Source organism: Myotis nattereri (genome assembly GCF_964212035.1).
Source record: "Myotis nattereri genome assembly, chromosome: 2".
NCBI classification, from domain to species: domain Eukaryota; kingdom Metazoa; phylum Chordata; class Mammalia; order Chiroptera; family Vespertilionidae; genus Myotis; species Myotis nattereri.
In genome coordinates this window covers 99554276-99580135 of record NC_138076.1, presented here as the reverse complement: position 1 = coordinate 99580135, position 25860 = coordinate 99554276, and the positions used below count along the sequence as shown (strand labels likewise).

The 25860-nt window shown below is 34.9% G+C and overlaps 1 protein-coding gene across 1 annotated transcript in view; it reads right to left on the bottom strand.

Annotated features, from left to right (window-relative positions):
- The window catches only part of NBEA (neurobeachin), a gene marked incomplete at its 5' end in the record, with an annotated part of 948936 nt that overhangs the window by 548715 nt on the left and 374361 nt on the right, over window positions 1-25860 (bottom strand). Inside the window, one exon of the mRNA XM_081083035.1 lies at window positions 7535-7596. Within this exon, the coding sequence (XP_080939161.1) occupies window positions 7535-7596 (62 nt within the window). The remainder of the gene's footprint in view (window positions 1-7534; window positions 7597-25860) is intronic.

Below are 25860 nucleotides of genomic sequence, written 5' to 3'. Positions count from 1 at the left end.
AAGCAACCCTTCTGCACTGCTGGTGGGAATGCAGACTGGTGCAGCCACTGTGGAGAACAGTATGGAGTTGCCTCAAAAAGTTAAAAATGGAACTCCCATTTGACCCAGTGATCCCACTTCTAGGAATATATCCCAAGAAGTCAGAAACACCAATCAGAAAAGATATATGCACCCCTATGTTCATAGCAGCACGATTCACCATTGCTAAGATTTGTAAACAGCCTAAACGCCCATCAGCAGATGTGTGGATTAAAAAACTGCAGTACATGTACACAATGGAATACTATGCTGCTGTAAAAAAGGAACTCTTGCCTTTTGCAACAGCTTGGATGGAACTGGAGAGCATTATGCTAAGTGAAATAAGCCAGTCAGAGAAAGATGAATACCACATGATCTCACTCATTTGTGGAATATAGAGAACAATATAGACTGATGAACAGGGACAGATCCAAAGACAGAGAAACAGCGATCAGACTTTCAATCCCTGGAGGGAAGGTAGGGGAGGGTGGGGGTAAGGGGAAGAGATCAACCAAAAGAGTTGTATGCGTGCATATAAGCCAAACCAATGGACACAGTCAACAGGAGGATGAGAGCATGAGTGTGTGTGGGGGGGAGGATGGGGGTTATTGGAGGGATGAGGATACATTTGCAATATCTTATCCAATAAAGAAATTAAAAAAAAAGAAAAGGAGGACACCAAAGTTACTCATTATATGATAGCTAGTAAAAATAAAGTATGTTTAAATATACATAGGACAAAGAAAAAAAATATCAAAAAAACAAGAGCATATACATTCCCTTGTCCTACTAATATATATAATAGTTGTAGGACTGTGAAATATACAGGGTGTCCCAAAAAATTTATACACACTGTAACAGCTGATAGCTCAATTTTGAAAATGAAATGTATTTTAATAAATATTGCCTTTATGCCAGGCCAGCGTGGCTCAGTGGTTGAGCATAGACCTATGAACCAGGAGGTCAAAGTTTGATTCCAGGTCAGGGCACATGCCTAGGTTGTGGGCTTGATTCCCAGTGTGGGGTGTGTAGGAGGCAGCCAATCAATGATTCTCCCTCTTCATTGATGTTTCTATCTCTCTCTCCCTTCCTCTCTGAAATCAATAAAAATACATTTTTGAAAAATAAATAAACACTGCCTTTAAAATTATTCAAAATGTATGTATACATTTGGGACACCCCATATGAACACTGTTTACACTATTTTTCAAAGTTGTTATAATGTAACCAAAGAATTTACATAATATAAATGTGGAAAAATAAAATTGAGGGGAAACAAAACAAAATAACTGGGAAGAAGGAAAAGGGAGGATATTGTGGCAAAGTATAGAAAGGGCTTTTAGGTCAGGGATGTGGTCTGTCAGTGAGGCAGGGAAATCTAAACCTTTAGAATATGCTACATTCCTCCTTTACTACAGAAACTGTAGCACTCTTTTAGGATTAACCTAAAAGTGACCAAGGTTACTGATTTCTTTTTGTCCCAATTTTAGTAGAATTATAAGAATTCAGACATTAGAATAGGACTGTCATTTCTCATTTTTATAGTTAACCCTTGTCACAGAGATGAACTCAGAACTACTGTTCATCCATCATTTTCCTTCTCTGTTTATACTTTGGGTTGAATATGAACTAATTAATATACGAGAATGAAAGTTTCAGATCACATACATTATAGGTTGCTTAGAAAAATATTTTATAACATAAAAGTGACTGACTCAAAATTTATTATGCCTCCTAACTTCTCCAGTTGAAGTAAAAGAAATCAACAATAGAAGACCTCATGTAAATGATAAAAAGTAATTTGAATTTTATGCTTTTTACATCTTTGATTAAATTTTCATAGAGGGATGCTATAGCTAATAAATAGCTGAGTCTACCCTCCTATTAGATTTGTTCAGTAGGCATTCTCCCCAACATACAATAAATAGAATTTTTCTGATTATTTAATACTTATAACCTCTTTTTCCCCTCCAAAATGTCTATATTTTCTTGAATATTGTCTAATAATTTAAAATCATTATTATGACCCAAGCTGAAAATGATATTTATTCATCACCACATTTTCAATCTCCAGCTTAACTTTTATTTATACTTAGGGATGTTACAAACTTTATGGCAATAGAGATGATACAATCATTGCAACTCCTAAATTTTAAATGCCAATTTTGTTCCTTTAACTTTGATATGATATTATACCACAGATGAGAGTTGGAGTCAGGCATCTTCCAGAGAAAAAGGCAGGAACTTGTTAGATATTCAGGAATGAAACCTTATCTTCATTCTTTCTAAAAATAGAGGCATGCCTGTGAAGGCAAAAACCGCAAAACACTCAATACTATTCACAAGTTAGAAATTTCTTATCAACTTCAATTCTGTCCTACTAATACACTACAATATTTTATACTAAAAACTAGAGGCCCGGTGCACAAAATTCGTGCATGGGATGGTGGTGAGGTCCCTCAGCCTGGCCTGCACTCTCTCCAATCTGGGATCCCTAAAATGGCAGTCGGACATCCCTCTCACAATCCAGGACTGCTGGGTCTTAACCGCTCACCTGCCTGCCTGCCTGATCACCTCTGCCTCTGCCTGCCTGCCTGATGCCCCTAACTGCTCCCCTGCTGGCCTGATAGCCCCTAACCACTCTGCCTGCCTGCCTGATTGCCTCTAACTGCCTCTGCCTCGGCCCCACCACCGTGGCTTTGTCTGGGAGGATGTCTGGAAGACGACTGGTCTAATTAGCATATTACCCTATTATTAGTATAGATACCCTCAAGGAAAGTATTGTTTCATGCATAGCCTGGAAATGGGTAATTCCCCACCTAACCAAACAAGCCTAAATAAATATAATCTGGTTACTTAATTTCAGATGTGCCTCAAATGATTTTGGTCACAGGTCTGAGTACATAACAGGTTCACTTGTCTCCAGACCTTTGTTCAGACTGTTTCCTAAGACTTAACCTTCTTCCCTACTAATGTTGATAGAATGCCTATTAGCTTTAATGGGTCTGTCTTTAGACTATCTCAGTAAAACCTTCCAAAAAATCTTATTCTTGGTTTATAGGATCAACGTTTGAAACCATACATAGGTAGAATTTAATTACATTCAATTTAAAATACCATGCCATAGTTTTTTTCTTTATTGATTTCAAATTGAGCTACATAATGGGCAACTTTGTAGATGAGCACTAGACTCATTAAGAAATAGAAAAATACATTAATAAGTCTTTAGTAACCATCATAATGCTAAAAACGTCACAAAATTACATAACTAAACATGATATAACTTCTTCATGATAAATAGGATTTACTTCCAAAGATGCTTTAAAAAATAATCTAGTCCATCCCTAGTTTTCTTACACTCATAATCTTCTTATTATACACCCCGAAAATCTTTTCAATGCTGACTACTCATGAGTGAATAGTCCTTAGTAGACCATCATATTCATCTTATCTGTGTCTTTGTACTTCAATGTTAGATTTATTATAATTAGATGAAAAGTATGACTTTCTGCTTCATACGATCTGACTAAACTGTATCATATTGAAGAAAAATGAAAAATTTAAATGTTCAAAGGCCAAATCATTTGAAAAAGGAAGATTGCTCTTCAGTTGTGGTTCATTTTTAAGTGCTGGGTTATGGCCTTGATCACATCAGTGAAGTCACTAAAATCCTTTTTTAAGTATATAAAGTATTTAGAAAAGAAGAAAGGCAAACAAAACCACAAAATAATTCATGTTAATAACTTCATACACAGATCCTAGGGAGACTTGCAAGGCTGACTTCTGCTTTATGTCACTTATCCATGTTTGGGTTTTTAATGAGACTAAAAATAATTTATTAAGCCTACATTTGCTTAATCAGTGCTTCAAGTCAGCAAGTACTTAAATACTGAGAGACATTATTTTTTACATAAAAGTTTCTCAAGTTATAAAACATTTCCTATTGACAGATAAGGCATAGAAAAATGCTAATGACATCTGCTAAGCTTTACTTATGAAAACTTAAAGAAATCCTATGGGATAACATCACTCCATTTTTCTTGGAGTACCTCTGATGGAGACTTCCTAAAAAAAGTCTGGAAATAATTAGAAACTATTACAGTACCTAGAAAAGTTTACTTGAAAACTAAATCTGCTATTCATCAAAGAATACAACACAATCAGAACACAATGTAAAATAAGGTGCACATATAGGATAATCCTGATTTTAAAAACTTAAAACAAGTTTAGAGAAGACAGCATTAGACCAGTGATATACTGTAGAAAACATCATATTTAAATTACTAAACACTGATTTTTTCCAAAATAATATCTATCTTGATTTTTTTATTTTACAAATGACAGAAAATCATTTTTTCCAAAGATGCTAAGTACAACTTTAACATAAATTAAAATAGAGTAAGAATAGTCAATTATTAATATTTAATTTTGTGTCATAAATATTACATTGAAAAGCAAAGTATCCAAAACACAGTAAAAAATGTTTTGGGTATTTCTGGAAAAATAAATGCAATGCTAAGAGCTTTTTAAAATATAAAATATGTTTTCTACAGAGACCAAAAATTCCACTGGTGGGGGTGGGGGGAGGGTAGACTGGATGGCATGTCCTTTGGAGCTTGAAAAGGCTATCCACATGAACTGAATTATTCTTGACAAGTACCTTCAGACACTTGTAATGTGATCTCATGTAAATTCAGACCATATTTTGCACACAAACCACTGGTAATAGTAAGTTTAATCAGGAGCTCAGATAAGAAGGAAAGAAAACTAATATCCTTAATTATCAGAGTAGTTAACATGAAATTTCCCAAATGGAAAGCACAAAAAATAAAAGCATTTAACGTGTTGTAGCAAATAAAAGAAAAGAGCTGCAAGAAATGTTACATTTTCCTTTCCTTTTTCAACCTTTAGCTACCCATTCTCAACAAAATTTTATTCTTCAGTGGTTTATAAATTTGGAAAAAAGTAAAGCACATTTTAAGCAAATAAATAAACTGGAATGTTCCATTAGCATTAAAAGTTTATTTTAACCAAGAATTAAATCACAGTGTGGATAACATCTTAGCTGTAATTCCTAATATATATATATATATATATATTTTAGTGGCCCAGTGCATGAAATTCATGCAAGGGGCTTGGCCCTCACAGCCCTGGCTTCGTCTGGAAGGTTATCCGGACAGTTGGCCGGAAGGATGTCCAGACGGTTGTTCTGCTATTTGGTCTAATTAGCATATTAGCTCTTTATTATATAGGATATTATTCATTCATATTTTTAAATATTTTATTAGTAGTAATAACTGCTCATTATAATAACATGGAAATATCAATACTTAAAAGAGGCGATTGTAAAATAAAATGTAAGTACAACTCAGAACTCTGCAGCTTAAAAGATTTCTTAGTATTGCCTTCTGCCTTGCCGCAAACACAGCCTACAGAACTGTGCTAATTCTACAGGGATCAGCTCCATTGTTCAAGAGATGCATTAGGGCCTGTAGAAGAGAACCCAGCTTTGGAGAGTGCTATGCCAAGCAATCTCCCACAGCAGCATTAACTATAGTTATTTCTCTTCATCAGAAGTCTGCTACTGCTATGGGATGCCCTGCTAATGGGTGAAACTAAAATATAAATCATGTTGAATTTGACTAGTAAAGAACAATGATAGATTATTTTTAGAAACTTTTAAGGCATCCATTTTCTTGTGTCCTTAAAACCAAGGTTTTATATACATCCATGGAACAATTAATGACCTACAACGATGGTTGATGGTTTTATAATTTTGAAGTAGAATATAAACTTCTCCCACCTGAATTGTAAAAAGAGAAATTACTCATCTGCTTCTTTAAAAATATTTTGTGAAAAGCAACATTTGAGCTTAAGAGAAAATAATACAGATGGAGTTTTTTTCAAAAACAAACATACATTTCTAAGTCACTTCCATGAGGTGTATTTAATCAATTAACCACTTGAAATATTTAAATGCACTTTGAATTATTTTTAAAATCACCTTAAAAATCAAACTGAGAGACATGCTTATAATTGCTTTGCTGAAACACGGAAAGAAAGTGCACAGCATAGAGAGCTTGAATTTCTCACTCTTCCTTTCAATCAATATCTGAGGCAAAGTTTCATCTCTAGGGCCTTTAATGGCAGGAATTCCTGGAGCCAGCAAATGAGTAATGTTAAACCTATGATTAGATGATGAGGCCATCAAAGACACTAGACCCTAATGCTACACTCCTCTTTATTTCTCTCAACTGCAGTGAAAACCAGAGCTGAGAAAAAAGGAATTTAAAGCTATTTTTTCATAAAAGCATTTTTTTAATGTGCATATTTAAGATCCTAAAAGGTCCAGATAGATCTCTCAGAATGTCTCTCGAACTCAGGACTCGGGTATTAGGTAACAAATTTCAAATGCCTTGAAGATGAACTCCTGCTGGGGATGCTGTTTTCTTTAATGTCTTTTTAAAATTCTTGCTGGCTGAAAAGGGGGAAATGGACCTAATGATTTCCCTATGAACATATTCTTGAAGAAAGTAAACCTGAAGAATGGAAATCTATCGGTAAGTTTTTGGTTTATTTTTGCTGATGTTTTATAGGATCTACTGAAGCCATATTGTTTTTTTATTTGGGAGTCAGCTTTTAGGCAAACCTCTGGTCAGTAACTAGAAACTGTTTAATTGTACTTTACTTTTGTTGAGGAAACTAGGAATAAATGTAATAACACTTATTATAAAACATAAATAACCTCTTTTCTCATTCTCATATTACAAAATATGTATACTTAAATAAAAATTAGAATCACAAACATACTTGAAAGAGGTGGTGAGAAGAAAGACCAGTAGGTACCCAATTTAGTTATCAGAAAAATGTAATATATATATATGCTTAATTTTATTATAATTGCTAGGAAGAAAAAATATTCAACAATTACTATTCTATTTTTAATTTTGATTACTAAAGAAAAGGACAAGTAGATTTGTAGAATTTACACTGAAATATACAAATTCCACTTAAAAAAAAAGAAAAGAGAAAGGTATCACATCAAAGACAACCCACTGATGAGCTGTATTTATACTTTGACTATTGCATAAAAAAAAAACAAAAAAAAAACCCCTTAATTTTCATTATCTCAAATCTAACAGAGAAGAAATCATGTAATTAATAATAAAAATTAAAATGATAAATTTTATTGTATCATCTTTAAAAGATGGGATATAAAAAGATAAATAACAAATTTTGTATATATATATGGAGATAAAAAGATAGGGAACAATAGCAGGATAGGAAGGGTGGGAAAGAATAAGAAGGCTACAGAGAGTAGAAGAAGGGGGAGGGAGACTTTTTCAATATTTACATGGTAAGATCATCTACATATAAGTATATCTCAATATAAATTACTTTTTTCATCTATGAGATGATAGATGAAAATTTAAAATATATAAACATATACATATATATGCATAATCATTCTATTGTTAGAGACATACAAAAAAATCAAGTGAATGAGATTTCGTACCTGAGAACAAAGCAGCATAACAAGCTCAACCACAGAAGTACTGGACTTCATACAAACAAGGCCTATAATAAAGAAGGGTTTAAAAAAAATGAAATTACAATGGAAGACATATTATCATTCCAAGTTAATTCATGATATAGTTTTAACTTTAGAACTCCTAAAATAACATAAATGGATACATTCACTAACATATACTTTATTGAATTTATTAGGGTGACATTGGTTAATAAAATTACTTAGGTTTCAGGTATACAATTCTATAATACATCATTTGTATTTTGCATTGTGTGTTTACCCCCCAATTCAAGTTTCCTTCCTTCGCCACTTATCTCGCCTTTACCATTGACATATTTTATAGCATTAATTTTTAAATATTCAGGTATTCACGATGTAAAAAATACTAAAAATTGACTTCATGTTTGGGTTATTTATTTGGTCAAGGCATTTCTTATATTTAAATAAGGTGGGAATAGTTATCAAAATTGATGAGGTAGTTAGACCTACTTTCATTACAATGACATTTGTTATGTGATTCTTTCTTGAAACACAGAACAATAATCATTGAAGATCTACCTACATTTTCTTCCAAAAGGAAAAATTAAAATAATTTGCAAATAGGTAATTCTGCATTGGTTGTCAGTTGTTAAATGATTTTAAATATATTGGAAATGGAATTTTACACAATTAACATATTAAACAACACTTATAAAATCTTCCAGTGTTCTGCTTCCAAAGTCTCTGAACAGATATCGGGGGAGGGAGAAAAATTAAATATTTACAAAATAATGGCTACTATTCATTGATCACTTACTATGTGATGGGCACTATGTGTTAAGTGCCTTAGGTGTATGGTCTCATTTAATTTTCATTTAAACTCTGTTATATACTATTTTTATTCTCATTCCATAGGCAAGAAAATATTATTCCTATAAACATTAACTAATCATCCATACTTTTTCCAATAATAATGATAACTGCTGTATAACATGTAACAAAGCAGATCACGATTGGTACTTTTTAAAAGTGTCAACAATGAGGAAGATTAACCAAGAAGTAATAACCTCTGGATGACAGTATACTAATAATGATGATACTAATTGCTAACTTACAGTATACTTTTACAAGTTTGTCACTGTTTTTTTTTTTTAAATTAACTTGTTAGTTTTTTTCTCTTTATATGAGGACAAATGTAATCATTAAAAGCTTTTTACAGTAAGAAATGCCATCATCTTACATTAGTGGTGGCTAAATGGAGACTTGAAGCAAAACCAGTAATTTTGTCTTCTCAAGGCAGTGATGGCGAACCTTTTGAGCTCGATGTGTCAGCATTTTGAAAAACCCTAACTTAACTCTGGTGCCGTGTCACATATAGAAATTTTTTGATCTTTGCAACCATAGTAAAACAAAGATTTATATTTCTGATATTTATTTTATATATTTAAATGCCATTTAACAAAGAAAAATCAACCAAAAAAACGAGTTCGCGTGTCACCTCTGACACAAGTGTCATAGGTTCACCATCACTGTCTTAAGGTGATTTCAATAAACATTTTCAATTGCTTTCTAGACACTAGAATGCATATTTGTTGTAGGGCATGATAAATACCATTTTGTGTCCAATCTGCTGATGACCCTACCCTTATTGTACAGATAGAACAAGCTGCAAAAAGGTGCTAGTATTCCATCTTATCAGATCTTTGGGCAGACAGTTAACTAATGAAATAAGAGGCAGATGTGAGAAGCTCATTTAAGAGACAATCGGCATAACTGATCAGCAATTCTGATGCTCAGGAGCTAGAGCAGAAAGAAGCTAAATGGGACATTTATTACCTGTTCGCTACTCAACTATTTGAAATTCTGACACAGAAAAACTAAGTAAAAGGCCAAAGGACTATGCATAGCAAGAAGATCATAATTAAGATATGTACTGCATATGAATTTAGATTTAAACTGTAAGGCTATATAAAGAATGATTAGACTACAAGGCTATTTGAAGTGGCTATACAAAGAATCAGTCACCATATATGTTATGTGCATTAAGAGCTTTTAAATACATAACAACTTGAAGTAAAAATTAGGAAAAACATGCAGTGACATTCATTTTTCACAGACTAATGTTTTAAATGAACAGTCAAAATAAAATCTCCATGTAACAAAAACATTCATAATTTTTACAAGTACTATCATAAGAAAAATATAAACAAATGCTCAATCAATACTTTGTTCCAAGAAAATTATAACAAATGGATAGAAAAATTGCAGATTATAAACAGTACTCTCAGTATTTTGAAAAAGGCCACTGTGATTTCAATTCCACAGACACTCACACCTTTACTAAACTAATATGCTGTCTAATTAGTTTTAAACAATATTAATTAATGGATTCTCTTCAAAAGAAAAACAAAACACTAACCTTGACAATGAGAACACAGTAGAGGTAATTTTGGAAGACTTACCAACCTTCAAAAATTATATAATCACTTTGGTTGCAACTATTTCTAAGTGTTAACAAAAGTATTATTAAAAAAAAACAGGTAAACTCCAATATTTTTTTAGTGATACTGAAAATAAAGCAGTCTGATAACACTCTGTCCTTGTATACTTTCTAAATAAAACACACACACTCATATTTAAAAATTTAAGATGTAATTATAAAAATGGTTTTTTTTTTGTTTGTTTGTTTGTTTTTTAAAATATATTTTATTGATTTTTTACAGAGAGGAAGGGAGAGAGAGATAGAGAGTCAGAAACATCGATGAGAGAGAAACATCGATCAGCTGCCTCCTGCACATCCCCCACTGGGGATATGCCCGCAACCCAGGTACATGCCCTTGACCGGAATCGAACCCGGGACCCCTCAGTCCGCAGGCCGACGCTCTATCCACTGAGCCAAACCGGTTTCGGCTATAAAAATGGTTTTGTATAACTTTAGTCATAAGCTCAAATAGCCAAATTTCCTAATGATGCTAAAAATAACTCTGGCTATAAATGGATAAAGCATATATCTTATAAGTGTGTGTCTTAAACAGGTTGAGTTTTTCCTTTTTTGGCTTTGGCAAGGATTTCATAATCAAATTCACTTCTTTGATATTTCCTCATATATGCAAAGTATAGTGTTTGCACTCAGGAATTTACAATAATGAACAAGACATCATCTACCAGGGGTCCTCAAACTTTTTAAACAGGGGGCCAGTTCACTGTCCCTCAGACCGTTGGAGGGCCGGACTATAGTTTAAAAAAAAACTATGAACAAATTCCTATGCACACTGCACATATCTTATTTTGAAGTAAAAAAACAAAACGGGAACAAATACAATATTTGTATCTGCATGTGGCCCGCGGGCCGTAGTTTGAGGACCCCTGATACACCTTCCACATGTTCCATACATTAATCCAATTTCTAGATTACCTAACATTTACATTGAGCCTTATCATTTACAATCACTTCCATATACAGTATCTCATTCGATTGTCTTAACAACTCTGAATTAATTATTGTTAACTCATGTGATAGATAAAAAATGAAAAGACTCAGTTACTAGCCCAAGGTATTTCACTCAGTAAGTGGTGAAACTGGAACTTGAATTCAAGTCATCTAACTTGGGAGCTCTTATCATGTTTGCTGTAGAGTTACATAAATTAATTGACATTAATAGGATGGGAATGTGTGACTAAGAAAGGTCATACTGCTTAATTTCAACTTGGATGATTCTGACAGTTTTCTTGGAAAAAATAGCATATATTGGTCAGACATGGGGGCAACAAGCACAACCATAAGCAAGAAGTACAGAAGGAGCAGAGAGCAAAAAAATATTTTTTTGAACAGCTTTATTCCTTGGGAGATGGATGACTTAGAGTTTAGGGGGTATTTGAAAGTGGGACTAGAGAGCTAGCCTACAATTCGAAGATAGATAAAGATCGAAAGAAATAAAATTATATATGTTTTTGAAAGTTAAGAGGAAGATTTTAGAGCAAGTTATAAAATGGGGAAATGATCTTATGGCTGTTTTGGCATTACTATTCCATGATGACTTTTCCTGCCTTCAATTAAAAAGTGTCCCCAAAGGAGTTGTACATATGTGCCTCTACAGCAGAATCTAGAAGTATTGGCCAATAAATAGAACATTTTCATCAGCAAATATACATTCACCAGCATAAATATTCTGACTAGAACTATTAATTCAATGCTGTATACTGTACCAGGTTACCAGTATAAAGTGAATACCTGGAGTGTAGATAATAAGCATGTAAGAGAAGAAGGCCTACATATATTGGAGATATTTCCTATATAGTAAGACAAACTGGGTAGTATGAGCTTTTGAGTATATTATGAACTACTTTGTTGAAAGACAAGGTTGGCTAACTGAGTGGCTAACATACAAGTACTTGAGATGATTAGTTAGGTAGACAAATTTGAGGTGGTGCAGATCTAGGCAACAAACAAAAAATGGGCGGAGCTGAGTAAATGGTTATCCAAAACACTGGTAGTTCTTTTGGGCTCACCCTTACTAGGGTTAAGAAGTCACTTTAACTTTCAGAACTACACTCTCTCACCATTAAAACAAACAAACAAAAAAACAAACACTTAAGTTGTAAAATGAGTGTAAAGTTAAACTTTGACCTTGGAACACAGCTATCTTTCTTTGATACAAAGAACATTGAAAGGTACAGCGACAATCTTTTAATACAAAGTTGTCAGACTCTTTTCAGTCAATGTGTAGGTTGACTTTATGTACCTGTAGAAGTAAAGGATCAATAAAAGAGCTTTAAAATGGTGTAGAAAAAGTCCATCTCTAGCAGGATGTTCCTCAAGGTAGGTGGTGAAAGGTTTTAAGCATTACAGCAACAGCAAGGAATCATATTCGTAGGTGGAATTCAACTTTTTAAGTAGCATCAGAGTTATCTTTCAGCAAGGGCCCTCTTCCAAGGAGACCAGTAGACATTCATGACTAGGGTGGTGCTCTGAGTGCATTCTCAATAAGAACCAATTAAATGAATAAATCTAGAAAACATCATTCAAAGAGTAATACTATAGTTGATAAATTAAAAATATAAGCTTTTTGAGGAAAATAAGTATTTTTTTTTGAGGAAGAGCCCAAGTGATTCAAAAATCATTTATTGAACATGTCTATTGGGATAGAAACCATTCCAAGTACTAAGTATAAAAAGAAGTAAGGAAAGTGGGCCAGATTATATGAACAAAATCATTATATACAATCCTAGGAGGTACAGAGAGAGTATAAAGTGTCAGAAGAACAGGAAGAGCCAAGAGCAACTCTGGAGAATTTATAAGGAATGTGACATTTGAATTGGATGATCCTGAGCTTATCTGAATAAAAGAAGGAAAGAAGGGAAAGTCAACCGAGGTGAAAGAAAAATGTTAGAGTTATAAAGAAACATGAAATAGCTAGTAAAATCAAGTTGGAATGTTATGTTGGAGAGTGCAGATGTGAAAGAGGGTGAGCTTAAATGAAGACAGAAAGCTAGACAGAAGCAGAGCCATAATTGGCATATTTTTTCCTATTGGCAACAGAAAACCAGTGAAGATTTCAAACAAGGGTAGATAGAATCTAGTCAAATTTGGAAAGATCTCTTTCTCTCAGTGGTATAGGAAGACACATGAGCTACAAAGTCAAATTAAGATAATGAAGGCCTGAGATGAAGGTAGTGGCAATGTAGATTTGAAACACATTTGACCTTGAGACAATAAAATATTTTTGACAGAATATGAGTTTAAAGGGTAGTAGAGTAAAGGAGCAATCGAACTGTGAGTGATGATACCTTTAACTGAGATAAGGAAACAAATGAAGGAACAGGTTGGCAGAAAGAAAGTGCTGAGTTTAAATGTGATCAAAATCAGAAATATAGATAAGCAAAAAGTTTAATTTTGAGATTATGATTTATTCTTTTAAAAAATTCTTTCAAGTATTACATGTCTCCTTTTCCCTCCATTGGCCTCTCCCTGGCCACCCCAGCCCCCAGCACATGCCCTAACCCCCTACTGACTGTGTCTATTGGTTATGGTTATATGCATATATACAAGTCCTTTGCCTAATCTCTTACCCCCAACCCCCTCCTCTGCCTTCCCTCTGAAGTTTAATTGTCAATTCCAGTGATGGCGAACCTATGACACGCGTGTCAGAGGTGACACGCGAACTCATTTTTTTGGTTGATTTTTCTTTGTTAAATGGAATTTAAATATATAAAATAAATATCATAAATATAAATCTTTGTTTTACTATGGTTGCAAAGATCAAAAAATTTCTATATGTGACACGGCACCAGAGTTAAGTTAGGGTTTTTCAAAATGCTGACACATCGAGCTCAAAAGGTTCGTCATCACTGGTCTATTCAATGCTTCTCTGTCTATGAGTCTATTTTTGTTCATCAGTTTATGTTGTTCATTATATTCCACAAATGAGTGAGATCATGTGATATTTATCTTTCTCTGACTGGCTTATTTCACTTAGCATAATGCTCTCCAGTTCCACCCATGCTGTTGCAAATGGTAGGAATTCCTTCTTTTTTTACAGCAGCATAGTATTCCATTGTATAGATGTAACTTGGTTTTTAAATCCATTGAAGATGGTGTGGTTTCTGTGGCAGTGCTGGCCTCCTCACAAATGCTTGCAGTGGTAGCAGGGGTTCCCTGTCTAAGAGAGCCGGTTCATCAGCCCCTGAAAGTCCTGAATGATCTGTCACACACACACACACACACACACACACACACACACACACACACACCCCACATCCACACACTCCCCTTTCGCTCCTACTCACTCACACTCTATTCCTCACTGCTGTCCTGCCAGCTGCCTTCTTCTTACATATGATGATTTATTCTTTCGGTATCTCTGACAAACCAGATAGAAATAGATAGATGACACGGTATTGAAAAAAATATAATTGTGACATTTTTATTAGTCTCACTGATATGTATATTAAAAATACTTATTGTACCAGTACAGTTTTAAGATCTAGTTTTTCTATTTCTCGTCATAGTAAAATACATTACTTTATTTTCCATCAAATAGATATGACAAGTCTGATTATTTGAATTTTAAAACTCAAGTCTTTCCTGGACTATTAAGTTTTTAAATAAATTCCTAATGATTTAATTTTTTAAATCTCCAAATTAGTGGAGACTAATGGCACTGAAATAGTTTCATTTTAGTAATAAATAATGAAAAAAAACCATAGACATTGAAAGGAATTTTGCATGCTCACTATGCTTCATTTGCTTTAGTCTCAGTGAAGTATAGCTGATAATTGGTTTGAAATTCTCTGTTCTATGTATTTTTCACATTGTGTCATGAAGCATTCTAAGATACAATGCAAAACTATAAATGTATATATTTTAAGACTTCTGCAATATTTACATATCTCTATAAGCATACTAACAATTTCTTGTTTCTTACTATTCTTTTATTTTTCAAATCTGGAACATGCAATTTATTTTCCTATTTCATCATTGTGATATGCTCCTGTCTATAAAAACTTAGTTTCAGTATAATTTTTTAAGACATCTGAACTTAAAACTTAAAATTAGCAAACCAAGTAATTAATTTGGCTTTCTAATTTAAAACCAGACCCTCCCCCCCCCAAAAAAAACAACCACACACACAATATTAAACATCATTTAAAATAACAATGGCTAAAATTTTTATTATTTCTAAAATTTATAGATATGTAGTATAACTACTCTTTTGACTCAATAATTTAAGATTGGTCTTATGTTCTTTTAGAGATTTTACTTTAATTTAAAAATGCATTATAAATGTAAACAGTGGCAATATTACCTTAAAGCAACTAAAATATCTAAAATAACGTTCAGTTACTAAGAAAAGCCTTTTTAAGCATAATTAAACCATTATAGTTTATTTTTATATTTAGATTCTAAATTTTAACTGAAAAAATACCCTAAAAATCCCATAAAGATAGTAAATCCATTCATTCATTGATTGACTTTATTTCACTAAAAACTAAGTTATGGAAATTTTACTGTCTTTAGAATAGGCACAATACTGAAGTCTCTGGATATATCATATATATCGAGTCAGCAAACATTTTCTGTAAAGTCACAGGCAAATAAAATATTTTAGCTTTGGATGGCCATAGTCTCTGTCATAGCTATTCAACCCTGCTATTGTAAGGTCAAATCAATCATAGGCAATGTTTAATATGAGCTTCGCTGTCTTCCAATAAAACTATTGACTCATTCCAAGGCATGTGTGTGGGTGTGTATGTGTGTAAGAGAGAGAAAACACATACAAATGCACACATACACATACATCTATAGATTTTTAAACCTGGAGGGGAAATTATTTTAGATTTATATCTATGATATTCTATATTCCAAAACCCAAAAAAGCTCTGAAAAAAGCTTTTTTGTTATTGCAAACTCAATTATCAGCAAAATTTCACCTAATGTGATGCTATTAAAATCTTTATCCCACTTAGTGTGAATATCTCTATGTATTACTGGAAACAAATCATTGTGTTTGATTAACAAGCTATCCCAGACCCCCCTGAAGATGCTATGAAATATACATAGAGGCACTTATTACCTGTCTTAAATCCCCAAATATCTGAATTACAGGCACAACTGGCCCTAAGGTTTTGAAGAAAGCATTTCAGGCATTTATTAAAATAAATGTGACTCAGATTTTAAAAGTCAGAAATTAGTAATACTCCCTTATATGAAATATTTTGAAAGATTAATAAATAAATTAATATCATTAATATTAATTACAATTTCAAAGTAATGTGATATTGTAATTTTCCCGATGGAAATTCCGTATGTTTTAAAAGAAATAGATATCTATTTCTGTATGTAAATGGCTAAGTGTTTTGAAAGTGTAAACTTAGGACATTTAAATAGTTCAGAAATAGAATTAACTGAAACTGCAGTTATGCAATACCCCAATAATCATTTTGACTAATTTATTGAAATTGTTTGTCTAAATTGTTTCCTTTTTCAATCATTGTGTTGAAACAGCCTAGAAATCTTATTGATTTGGATTTTTTTATTTTTTATAGATTTGCTTCTGCTAACATTTTTTTGTGTTGTTATAGAGTTGGAATTCCTAAGACACGTTCATAGACAATTTTCACAGAATAACAGATTACAAAAAAAAAAATGAAGCTATAGTGATAGTTTCTACACAGATATTTACTGGTGATATGATTTAGTATGAGAGGGACTGAAGAGATAGTCTCATGTCATTGATACCTATTACATGTGAAACACTGCTGCTGCCCTGTTACATGTTTTAGAAACCAAGTTTGTGCAAGTCCATCAAAAACATCATGTCATGACAGGGAAATATTCAGGCAAATTCTTGAGTCCAATATCACTTTTTTCATGTCACCCTGTGACTTTAATTTCTGTTTGCAGATTCGATTGAAGTACTATTTTTCATTTACACATACTAAAAAATAGATTACAATTTCCAAATCACTTAGGATTATTGACGTTTTGAGTAGGCTGACTCTTAAGACATGTTCATTTAAATAGTTTATTTAAGTAACTATAAGTAAACCTGAGAGATGACAGTATTTGACTTCAAGTAACTAATAGTCCAGTTACAAAGATAATATATTAATAAAAAAGTCTAGTGGTATTACACTGAAAAAATTACAATAAAACTCTATGCTTCAAAATAACTTAAAAACAATCATTTTTGAGGTTTTTATTAAATACTCCTGTTCATAGTATTCGTCTCAAATTTCCACTACAGAAATGAGTATCTTGCCCTTTTCTTCACTTCTGATTTAATCACAACAAAAATGAATAAGGGTGAAATAAGATAAATAAGAGACATTTTCACTATCATAAATCATATGGATCAATCGTCTTTGGGTTAAATTTTATTTTTGAACCAAATTCTACATCACTTCTCTGCACCAACTTTCTTCTGCTCTCACTATGCTTCTTGAAATTTCAAAGAAACTCAATCAAATTCTAAAACTACTAAACTATATCAGTTCAAATTTTGACATAATCCATGAAAGACTCCGGTCCCATTCTTATTGAGAATGATATATTTGTTTTAGCCATGTATTTCACTTCAAGAAATACTAATAATCAAAAGAGTAAAAAAATACTCAGATAAATAGTCATACAATTAAATTACATTAATAGTTACAGTGGAGTAAAAATGGTTATACTAATGCCTTTATATTAAAAATAACTATTCTATAAAATATAGGATTCACTTTTTAAACACTGTATGTATAAATGTATAATTTGGCCCGGGTGTTGTGGCTCAGTGATTGAGCGTCGAGCCATGAATCAGGAGATTATGGTTCAATTGCTGGTCAGGGCACATGCCTGAGTAGCAAGCTGAGTCCCCAGTAGGGGGCGTGCAGGAAGCAGCCGATCCATGATTCTCTCATCATTGATGTTTCTATCTCTACCTCTCTTTCCCTCTCCCTCTCCTTTCTTCACTGAAATCAATTAGAACATATAAAATAAATAAATAAATAAATAAATAAATAAATAAATAAATAAATAAATGTATCACTTGTATAGTTATAGCTCCAAACAAACCAAATTCTGACTTTCATTTGTATTCTCAAATAAATACATTTAATATCTTTAAGTTCTCAAATTCAAATAAATTTAAAGTTGCTTTTGTAGTAATATATACTTTTAAGTTCTTTATTATTTGGATTCAGGAAATCATTGGCTCATTTCTCTTCAATACTTAAATATACTGCAAAATATAAGTACTATGTGTCACTTTTCTTGATCATGCACTCATGAAGTCAAAGATAAAAAACTATAACATAATTGGTAAAATAAAATCTTACCTAATAGACAAATATGCAAATTGACTATACCTTTGCTATGCCTTAAGCCACACCCACCAGCCAACCAGAGCAACCATATGCAAATTAACCCAACCAAGATGGGGGACAGCAGCCACGGAGCAGGAGCGAGCAGGAGACTTGCTTGCTCCAGTGATGGAGGAAGCCAGCCTGCTGCTGGCTCAGAGCTCCACTCAAAAGCAACAAAGTTTCAACTATAGAAGGTAAACAAACCCCAGATACCTGCTTTCAGCAGGCCGTGGCCACGGAGATGGAGTGAGCAGGAGTGGGTTGCCCCTGGTGATGGAGGAAGCCAAGCTTTCTGCAGGCCTCCACTAAAGGCAACAAAGTTTCAATTATAGAAGGTAAATAAATCCCAGAATAAAAAAAAAAAAAAGGAGAGGCTGGGAGCTTACGTCGCCAGGGTGCTTGGCCAGCCTGGAAATGGCCCTCAGCCCCTCACCCAGACTGGCCAGGCACCCCAGTGGGGACCCCCCATCCTAAAGGGGGTGTGACCAGCCTGAAAACAGCCATCAGCCCCTCACCCAGGCTGGCCAAACCTCCATGGGGTGAGGGTCCCCACTGGGGTGAACATCCTCCGAGGGGACCACATTGCAAGAGGGCATAGGCTGGGCTGAGGGACCCCCCCGAGTGCACAGATTTTTGTGCACCAGGCCTCTAGTTATTTTATAATTGTGATAGAGGCACACAGAATAAAGGTTTCAGGTTTAGGTAGGCTCAAATAGAGGTCAAACAGGTGAATCCCAGTTATCTTCAAGAGCGCATTAACTTTATCCAATAATTATACACAGAAATCATTGAAGTACTGTGAAAAATATATATTAGACCTTCACAAAGTTCCTTATCTGTGCTTTAAACAAATAGTTCAATTTTACCCAAGCTGAATTTTCTTTACTGAATTCTCCATTTAAGGCAAAGTATTAAATAGAGATGAGTAATTAGTCCAGATTTATTCATTCTTAGAAATTAGGAGGTCGTTGAAACTTGAAAGTTCCTGAAATTTTACAACATTGAAGATATTCTCATAAATCAAAGAAATTATTATAAACATGATTTTTTTAAACAACCAGCTTCCTTATTTATTTATTTATTTATTTATTTAAATCTTTATTGTTCAGATTATTACAGTTGTTTCTCTTTTTTCCCCCCCATAGGTCCCCGCCACCGGGTTCCCACTCCACCCTCTGCCCTTACCCCCCCTGCCCACTGTCCACATCCATAGGTGTACGATTTTTGTCCAGTCTCTTCCCGCACCCCCCACACCCCTTTCCCCCCCCCCCGAGAATTGTCAGTCCACTCCCTTTCTATGCCCCTGATTCTATTATATTCACCAGTTTATTCTGTTCATCAGATTTTTTATTCACTTGATTTTTAGATTCACTTATTGATAGATACGTATTTGTTGTTCAAAATTTTTATCTTTACCTTTTTCTTCTTCTTCCTCTTCTTAAGGAATACCTTTCATACAATACTGGTTTGGTGGAGATGAACTCCTTCAGCTTTTTCTTATCTTCAGTCTGCAGGCCGATGCTCTATCCACTGAGCCAAACCGGTTAGGGCTAGCTTTTTCTTATCTGTGAAGCTCTTTATTTGACCTTCAATTCTGAATGATAGCTTTGCTGGATAAAGTAAACTTGGTTATAGGTTCTTGCTATTCATCACTTTGAATATTTCCTGCCACTCCCCTCTGGCCTGCATAGTTTCTGTTGAGAAATCAGCTGACAATCATATGGGTACTCCCTTGTAAGTAACTAACTGTTTTTCTCTTGCTGCTTTTAAGATTCTCTCTTTGTCTTTTGCTCTTGGCATTTTAATTATGATGTGTCTTGGTGTGGTCCTCTTTGGATTCCTTTTGTTTGGGGTTCTGTGCTCTTCCTGGACTTGTAAGTCTATTCCTTTCACCAGGTATGGGAAGTTTTCTGTCATTATTTCTTCAAATAGGTTTTCAATATCTTCCTCTCTTTCTTCTTCTGGCACCCCCATAATTTGGATGTTGGTACGCTTGAAGTTGTCCCAGAGGCTCCTTACACTATCTTCATATTTTTGTATTCTTTTTTCTTCTTGCTTTTCCGGTTGGGTGTTTTCTACTTCGTATTTCAAATCTTTGACTTGATTCTTGCAATCCTCTAGTCTGTTGTTGGATCTCTTATAATATTCTTTATTTCAGTCAGTGTATGCTTAATTTCTAGTTGGTCCTTTTTCATATCCTTGAGGGTCTCACTAGACTTATTGAGGGTCTTACTAAATTTATCGGTGGTTTCTAGAAAATTCTTGAGTAACCTTATAACCGTGGTTTTGAACTCAATATCCAGTAGTTTGCTTTCTTCCATTTCTGTCATTTGTGACCTGTTTCTTTGTCTCTGCATTTTGGCTGCTTCCCTGTGTTGATAGAGTTGCTTTCTGTGCTAGGTGTCCTATAGGGCCCAGTGGCTCAGCCTCCCCAATCACCTGAGGTGGACACTCTTGGTGCACCCCTTTGTGGGCTGTGTGCACAGTCTTGTTGTAGTTAAGCCTTGATTGCTGTTGGTATCACTGGGAAGAATTGACATCCAGGCCAATTGGCTATGAGATTCAGCTGTGTCTATGGTGGGAGAACTTCTGTGCTGGAGACACCCCTCTGGGGCAAGACTTGCTTCAGTGGGGCTTTGGTGCTCACTGAGTCTGCCCCCTGAGTGTGTCCCTTATGGATCTGAGGAGTTATAATCTGGATGGTCCCACTCTGACCACTGGGTACACTGGCACTTGGATATCTAAGGAGGTGCTAATTTAGCCTCTGCCTGAGGCTACCCAGCAGGAGCAATGGAGAGATCTTCAGATTCCTCTTCTTTGTTTGGGGTTTGGAGGTGCCCAGATGATGCCCAGCTGTAAAGCAGTACAAACTGCTTTGGGGCCTTGGGCCTTCTTTTGGATGTTCTAGGTCTCTATGACCCAGCTGCAGTTTGTTAGGTAATTTTAGATTGTCAAGGGCCAGGCCATTCATATGCAAAAGCCTCTGCACACAGCTTGGGTGGGGTGGGGTCTTAGGGAATCAACAGGGCAGAGCAAACAGCTATGGCTGCTCCTCAGTCCTGCCCTAAGTGGTCCCGGGTCTCAGTGTCCCGGTAATCACCGCAAGCACCTCTGAGAGAAAGCCGCCCTCGAGTTCCGCCCGCTGCTAGACAGTCCAGTTTCTCCCCGTATGAGTCTGGGTCCCCAGAGACTCGCCCAGAACTGGAGTCGGGGCCATCGGGAGCTTATGTCTCCCTCCTGATTGAAAAAGACAACTGCGTCCTCAGTTGCCAGCCCTTTCCACATGCGCCTCCGTACCTCTGCACTTCACTTCTGCACCTCCTCTGAGTGTCAGTGTGCTTTTCTCTTTCCTTCCATTTGTAGAATTTCCACTCAGCCAGCCTTCCTGTGGTTCTGGATGATGTCAGTTTTGTCTTTTAGTTGTATTTTTGAAGTGGTTGTGCGAGGCTGCAATTTCAGGTGTTTACCTATGCCGCCATCTTGGTTTCTCCTCTATAAACATACGATTTTATCCAAGAGTTTGTTGAGAATACATGTTATAGTTTATATGAACATGCATTAACTGCATTAACAAGATTATTTAGGCTACATCCTTTATCCAGCTCACACCTACCTGCATTGAGAGTGATATTTTGGAGTTAAATTTTAGGGTTAGATACCAGAATATGATCTAATAATGATATAGTAAATAAGTCATGTGAATTGTTTTGAAATTTTAAAAAAAACACATTTCAAGTATAAAATATTAAACCTACTTATACATTAAAAGCAATGGTGCTTTTATTTCTTCTATTCCTTCTTGTAAAAATAGATCTATTACAAATAGTAACAGTTTTCTTTTGAAATAGTATGAATTGGGAAATCTAAAAAAATGGAATGAAATAAATGGCCTTAAAAAATATTTGTCAAAAAGTGAGGAGGAATGAAGGACATTCGATGATTCAGTTCTAAAAACTGTACTGCATACTTACTATATGGCATGCATAATTATGAAGTAGATATGCCCCATGTCCTAGAGAAGCCTGCATTCTAATGGAGAATACAGCAGATGAAATGATCATTTTAATGTGATGAAAAAAAGTGTAATCTCAGGACTGTTATAGGATGTTGACTTGGTAACCAAGACAATTTTATTAAAGAAATTCCATTATAAATATAAGAAAATGGTGGAATTGAGAAATAACAACAGGAAATATTTACCTTGAAGTAATGATCAGTTATTAATTTCTTGGGAAAAAATGAGTTAGAGGTCAATGTAAGTTTAACAATCACAAATGTTATTATTCAATTTATAAAACAGAATCTGTCTAATTTGATATAAACAACTACTTCTGACAACCCCAAGTTTTCTCCATCAAAACAAATGTAAAAACAAAAAACACCCTTAATGTGAAAATATTTTCTAGTTTAAAGGTTTCAATGTACAGTTGTTGAAATTACATGTATCTTTTCAATTAATTAATTTTAAAGTCAAAATAATATGCTTAATCATTGATTGAATTTAGCATAATTAAAACAACCCTATTGAGTATATTGACAGCAACATTTTAAGTATGATGATAACATGTATGTCATGTGAACAGGCCATATTTCCACATGGAGAAGAAAATAATCCTCTAAGAGCAAGACTCAGTATCGTGAGTCTAAACCAGGGGTGGGCAAACTTTTTGACTCGAGGGCCACAATGGGTTCTTAAACTGGACTGGAGGGCCGGAACAAAAGCATGAATGGAGTGTTTGTGTGAACTAATATAAATTCAAAGAAAACATCATTACATAAAAGGGTATGGTCTTTTTTTTTTTTTTAGTTTTATTCATTTCAAACGGGCTGGATCCGGCCCGCGGGCCGTAGTTTGCCCACGGCTGGTCTAAACTGTAGTTTCCATGGATTATATTATGTACAATAGACTTCATTTTATATACAACCTAGAAGATTCTCTTAGCTGGATACCAAACAAATACAGATTAAAAGCACTGATTCTACATGGAGGGGCAATGTATATACAAAATACAGCTGTGAAAACAAAGAAGCTACACAGAAAAATTACTTTAAAGGACACAGGAAGAAAAGCTTAATCCTCTGGAAAAAGTACACAAAGGTATCAGGTCAGATAACCTATTAGATTAAGAATAGTTAAAATTAAAAATGATATTCATCATTCAAAATCTCAGCAGTCTAAAAAAAAACAGTCTTGGTGTGCATTATTGTATAGTAGAGAAATTAAAAATGAACTCACTATCCCACTGTACTTTGCAATAATGGGTCTAGAACTAGTTGTTTATGGAAGTATTACAATTTCAGAAGGACATAATGAAATTAAGTCCATATATAGTGAAAATATGAGAATGGTATGAGGTAGGAAGGGAGGTCCAGGAAATAATTACAGGAAACCAAAGATGCTTATTTGGCAAATGAGAAGGTGTCTGGGGAAAGAGTTACTGTAGAAAGGGTTTATTTCTCTGTGATTGAACCCATCTAAATTGTGGCAACTCTGCCTCATTAAGGGGCATCTGTAATGTGGAAAATTGTGTTTTGATACCTGAGAAAGACAGACTGGAAACTGATGGTCAAGGGTGACATGCCCTGGACCTGACCTCAATCTCTGAAACTAGAGACAAGGAACAACATGTCTGGACAGCAGAGATCATGGACAAGGAAAACGTGTGCCTACATGCATTCTCTTTAGTTAGAGTGGTGTTTAAAACACAATGGAACGTGGATACTACTAATTATCTGGATGGTAGTAATAGACCAGTTAGCTCCTACACCTCCTTCTAAACATTTTAATATTTGGGTTTACCCTGACTTCACAGATCTAGGCATTTTTATTAGCATTGCATAATTCTTTAATCTAGATCTAGTTTTTAAGTCAAAGAAGTTCTGGACTGAAATTGGAAGATCTGGTTTTAGTGTACAAACTAAACAGCTGTGTAAACTAGAGCTTTTCTTTTTAATTTTTTTTTAAAAAAATTTAACTTTATTGTTGAAAGTATTACAGATATCCCTCCATTTTCCCCCATTGACCCTTCCAGCCAGCACCAACCTCCCACTCTAGGTCTTCATCACATTATTAACTGTGTCCATAGGTTATGCATATATGCATATAAATACTTTGGTTAATCTCTTCCCATCCACCCACTGACCCCACCTTCCCTCTGAGATTTGACAGTCTGTTCCCTGCTTCTATATCTCTGATAAACTTTATTCATCAGTTTATTTTATTCATTAGATTCCACATATGAGTGAGATCATGTGATACTTGTATTTCTCTGACTGGTTTGTTTTGCTTAGCATAATACTCTCCAGTTCCTTCCATGCTATCTCAAAGGGTAAGAGATCCTCCTTTTTTACTGCTGCATAGTATAAAAATCTTTGCTGGTAAAGAGCAGATTAGTGATTGCAAACATAATTTATTATACCTAAAGCAATACCTTTTATATCATGATCCAGTATATATAAGTGAAACAAATGTTTCACACCAGCACTTCCTTCCACTGTGTCCTGTACTCTGATCTATGCTATGCTGTTATGGAATGCCATTAAGAAATATTGTCCTGACGTACTTTACTGATTGCACCATACCATCAACAAATCACTACCTGCAGGTTGAATATCACTACAGCTGGACTGCTTCCAGTTTTTATATGGTCCGGAAGCTTAGAACAGTTCTTATATTTTTAAATAGTTTTTAAAAAAGAAAAGTATTTCATGGCATGTGAAATTGATATAATATTAATATCTCAGTGTTCATAAATAAAGTTTTATAGGAACACTAGAGGCCCGGTGCATGAAATTCATGCACTGGGGGGAAGGGTGTCCCCTCAGCCCAGCCTGTACCCTCTCCCATCCAGGACCCCTGGGAGGATGTCCGACTGCTGGTTTAGGCCCATTCCCCAGGATCGGGCCTAAACCGGCAGTCGGACATCCCTCTCACAATTGGGACTGCTGGCTCTTAACTGCTCACCTGCTTGCCTGCCTGATCGCCCCTAACTGCCCATCCCCCTCGCCAGCTTGATCACCCCTAACTACCTCTGCCTGCCAGCCTGATCACCCCTAACTCCCCCCCCCCCTGCTGGCCTGGTCACCCCACGCAGCCTGTTGTTCAGTCCTTTGGTCGTCCCTCACTAACCCCCCTGCCAGCCTGGTTGCCCCATGCAGCCTGCTGTTTGGTTGTTACTGTTACTGTGACAGCATCCCAGACAATTTGCATATTCCTCTATTATTAGTATAGATAGCCAAGCTCATTCCTTTATAAACTGTCGAGGGCTACTTCCTCACTACAATGGCAAAGTTGAGAAGTTATGATGGAGACTGTATGGCCACAAAGCCTAACACATTTTTTGTTTTATTTTTTAGGTTTTCTAAATTAAATTATTTTTTAAATTTATCTTTATTTTTTAAAGTATTACAGGTGTCCCCTTTTTGCCCCACTAACTCCCACCACCCTATTCTCCCACCACAGGCCTTCACTGCACTATTGTCTG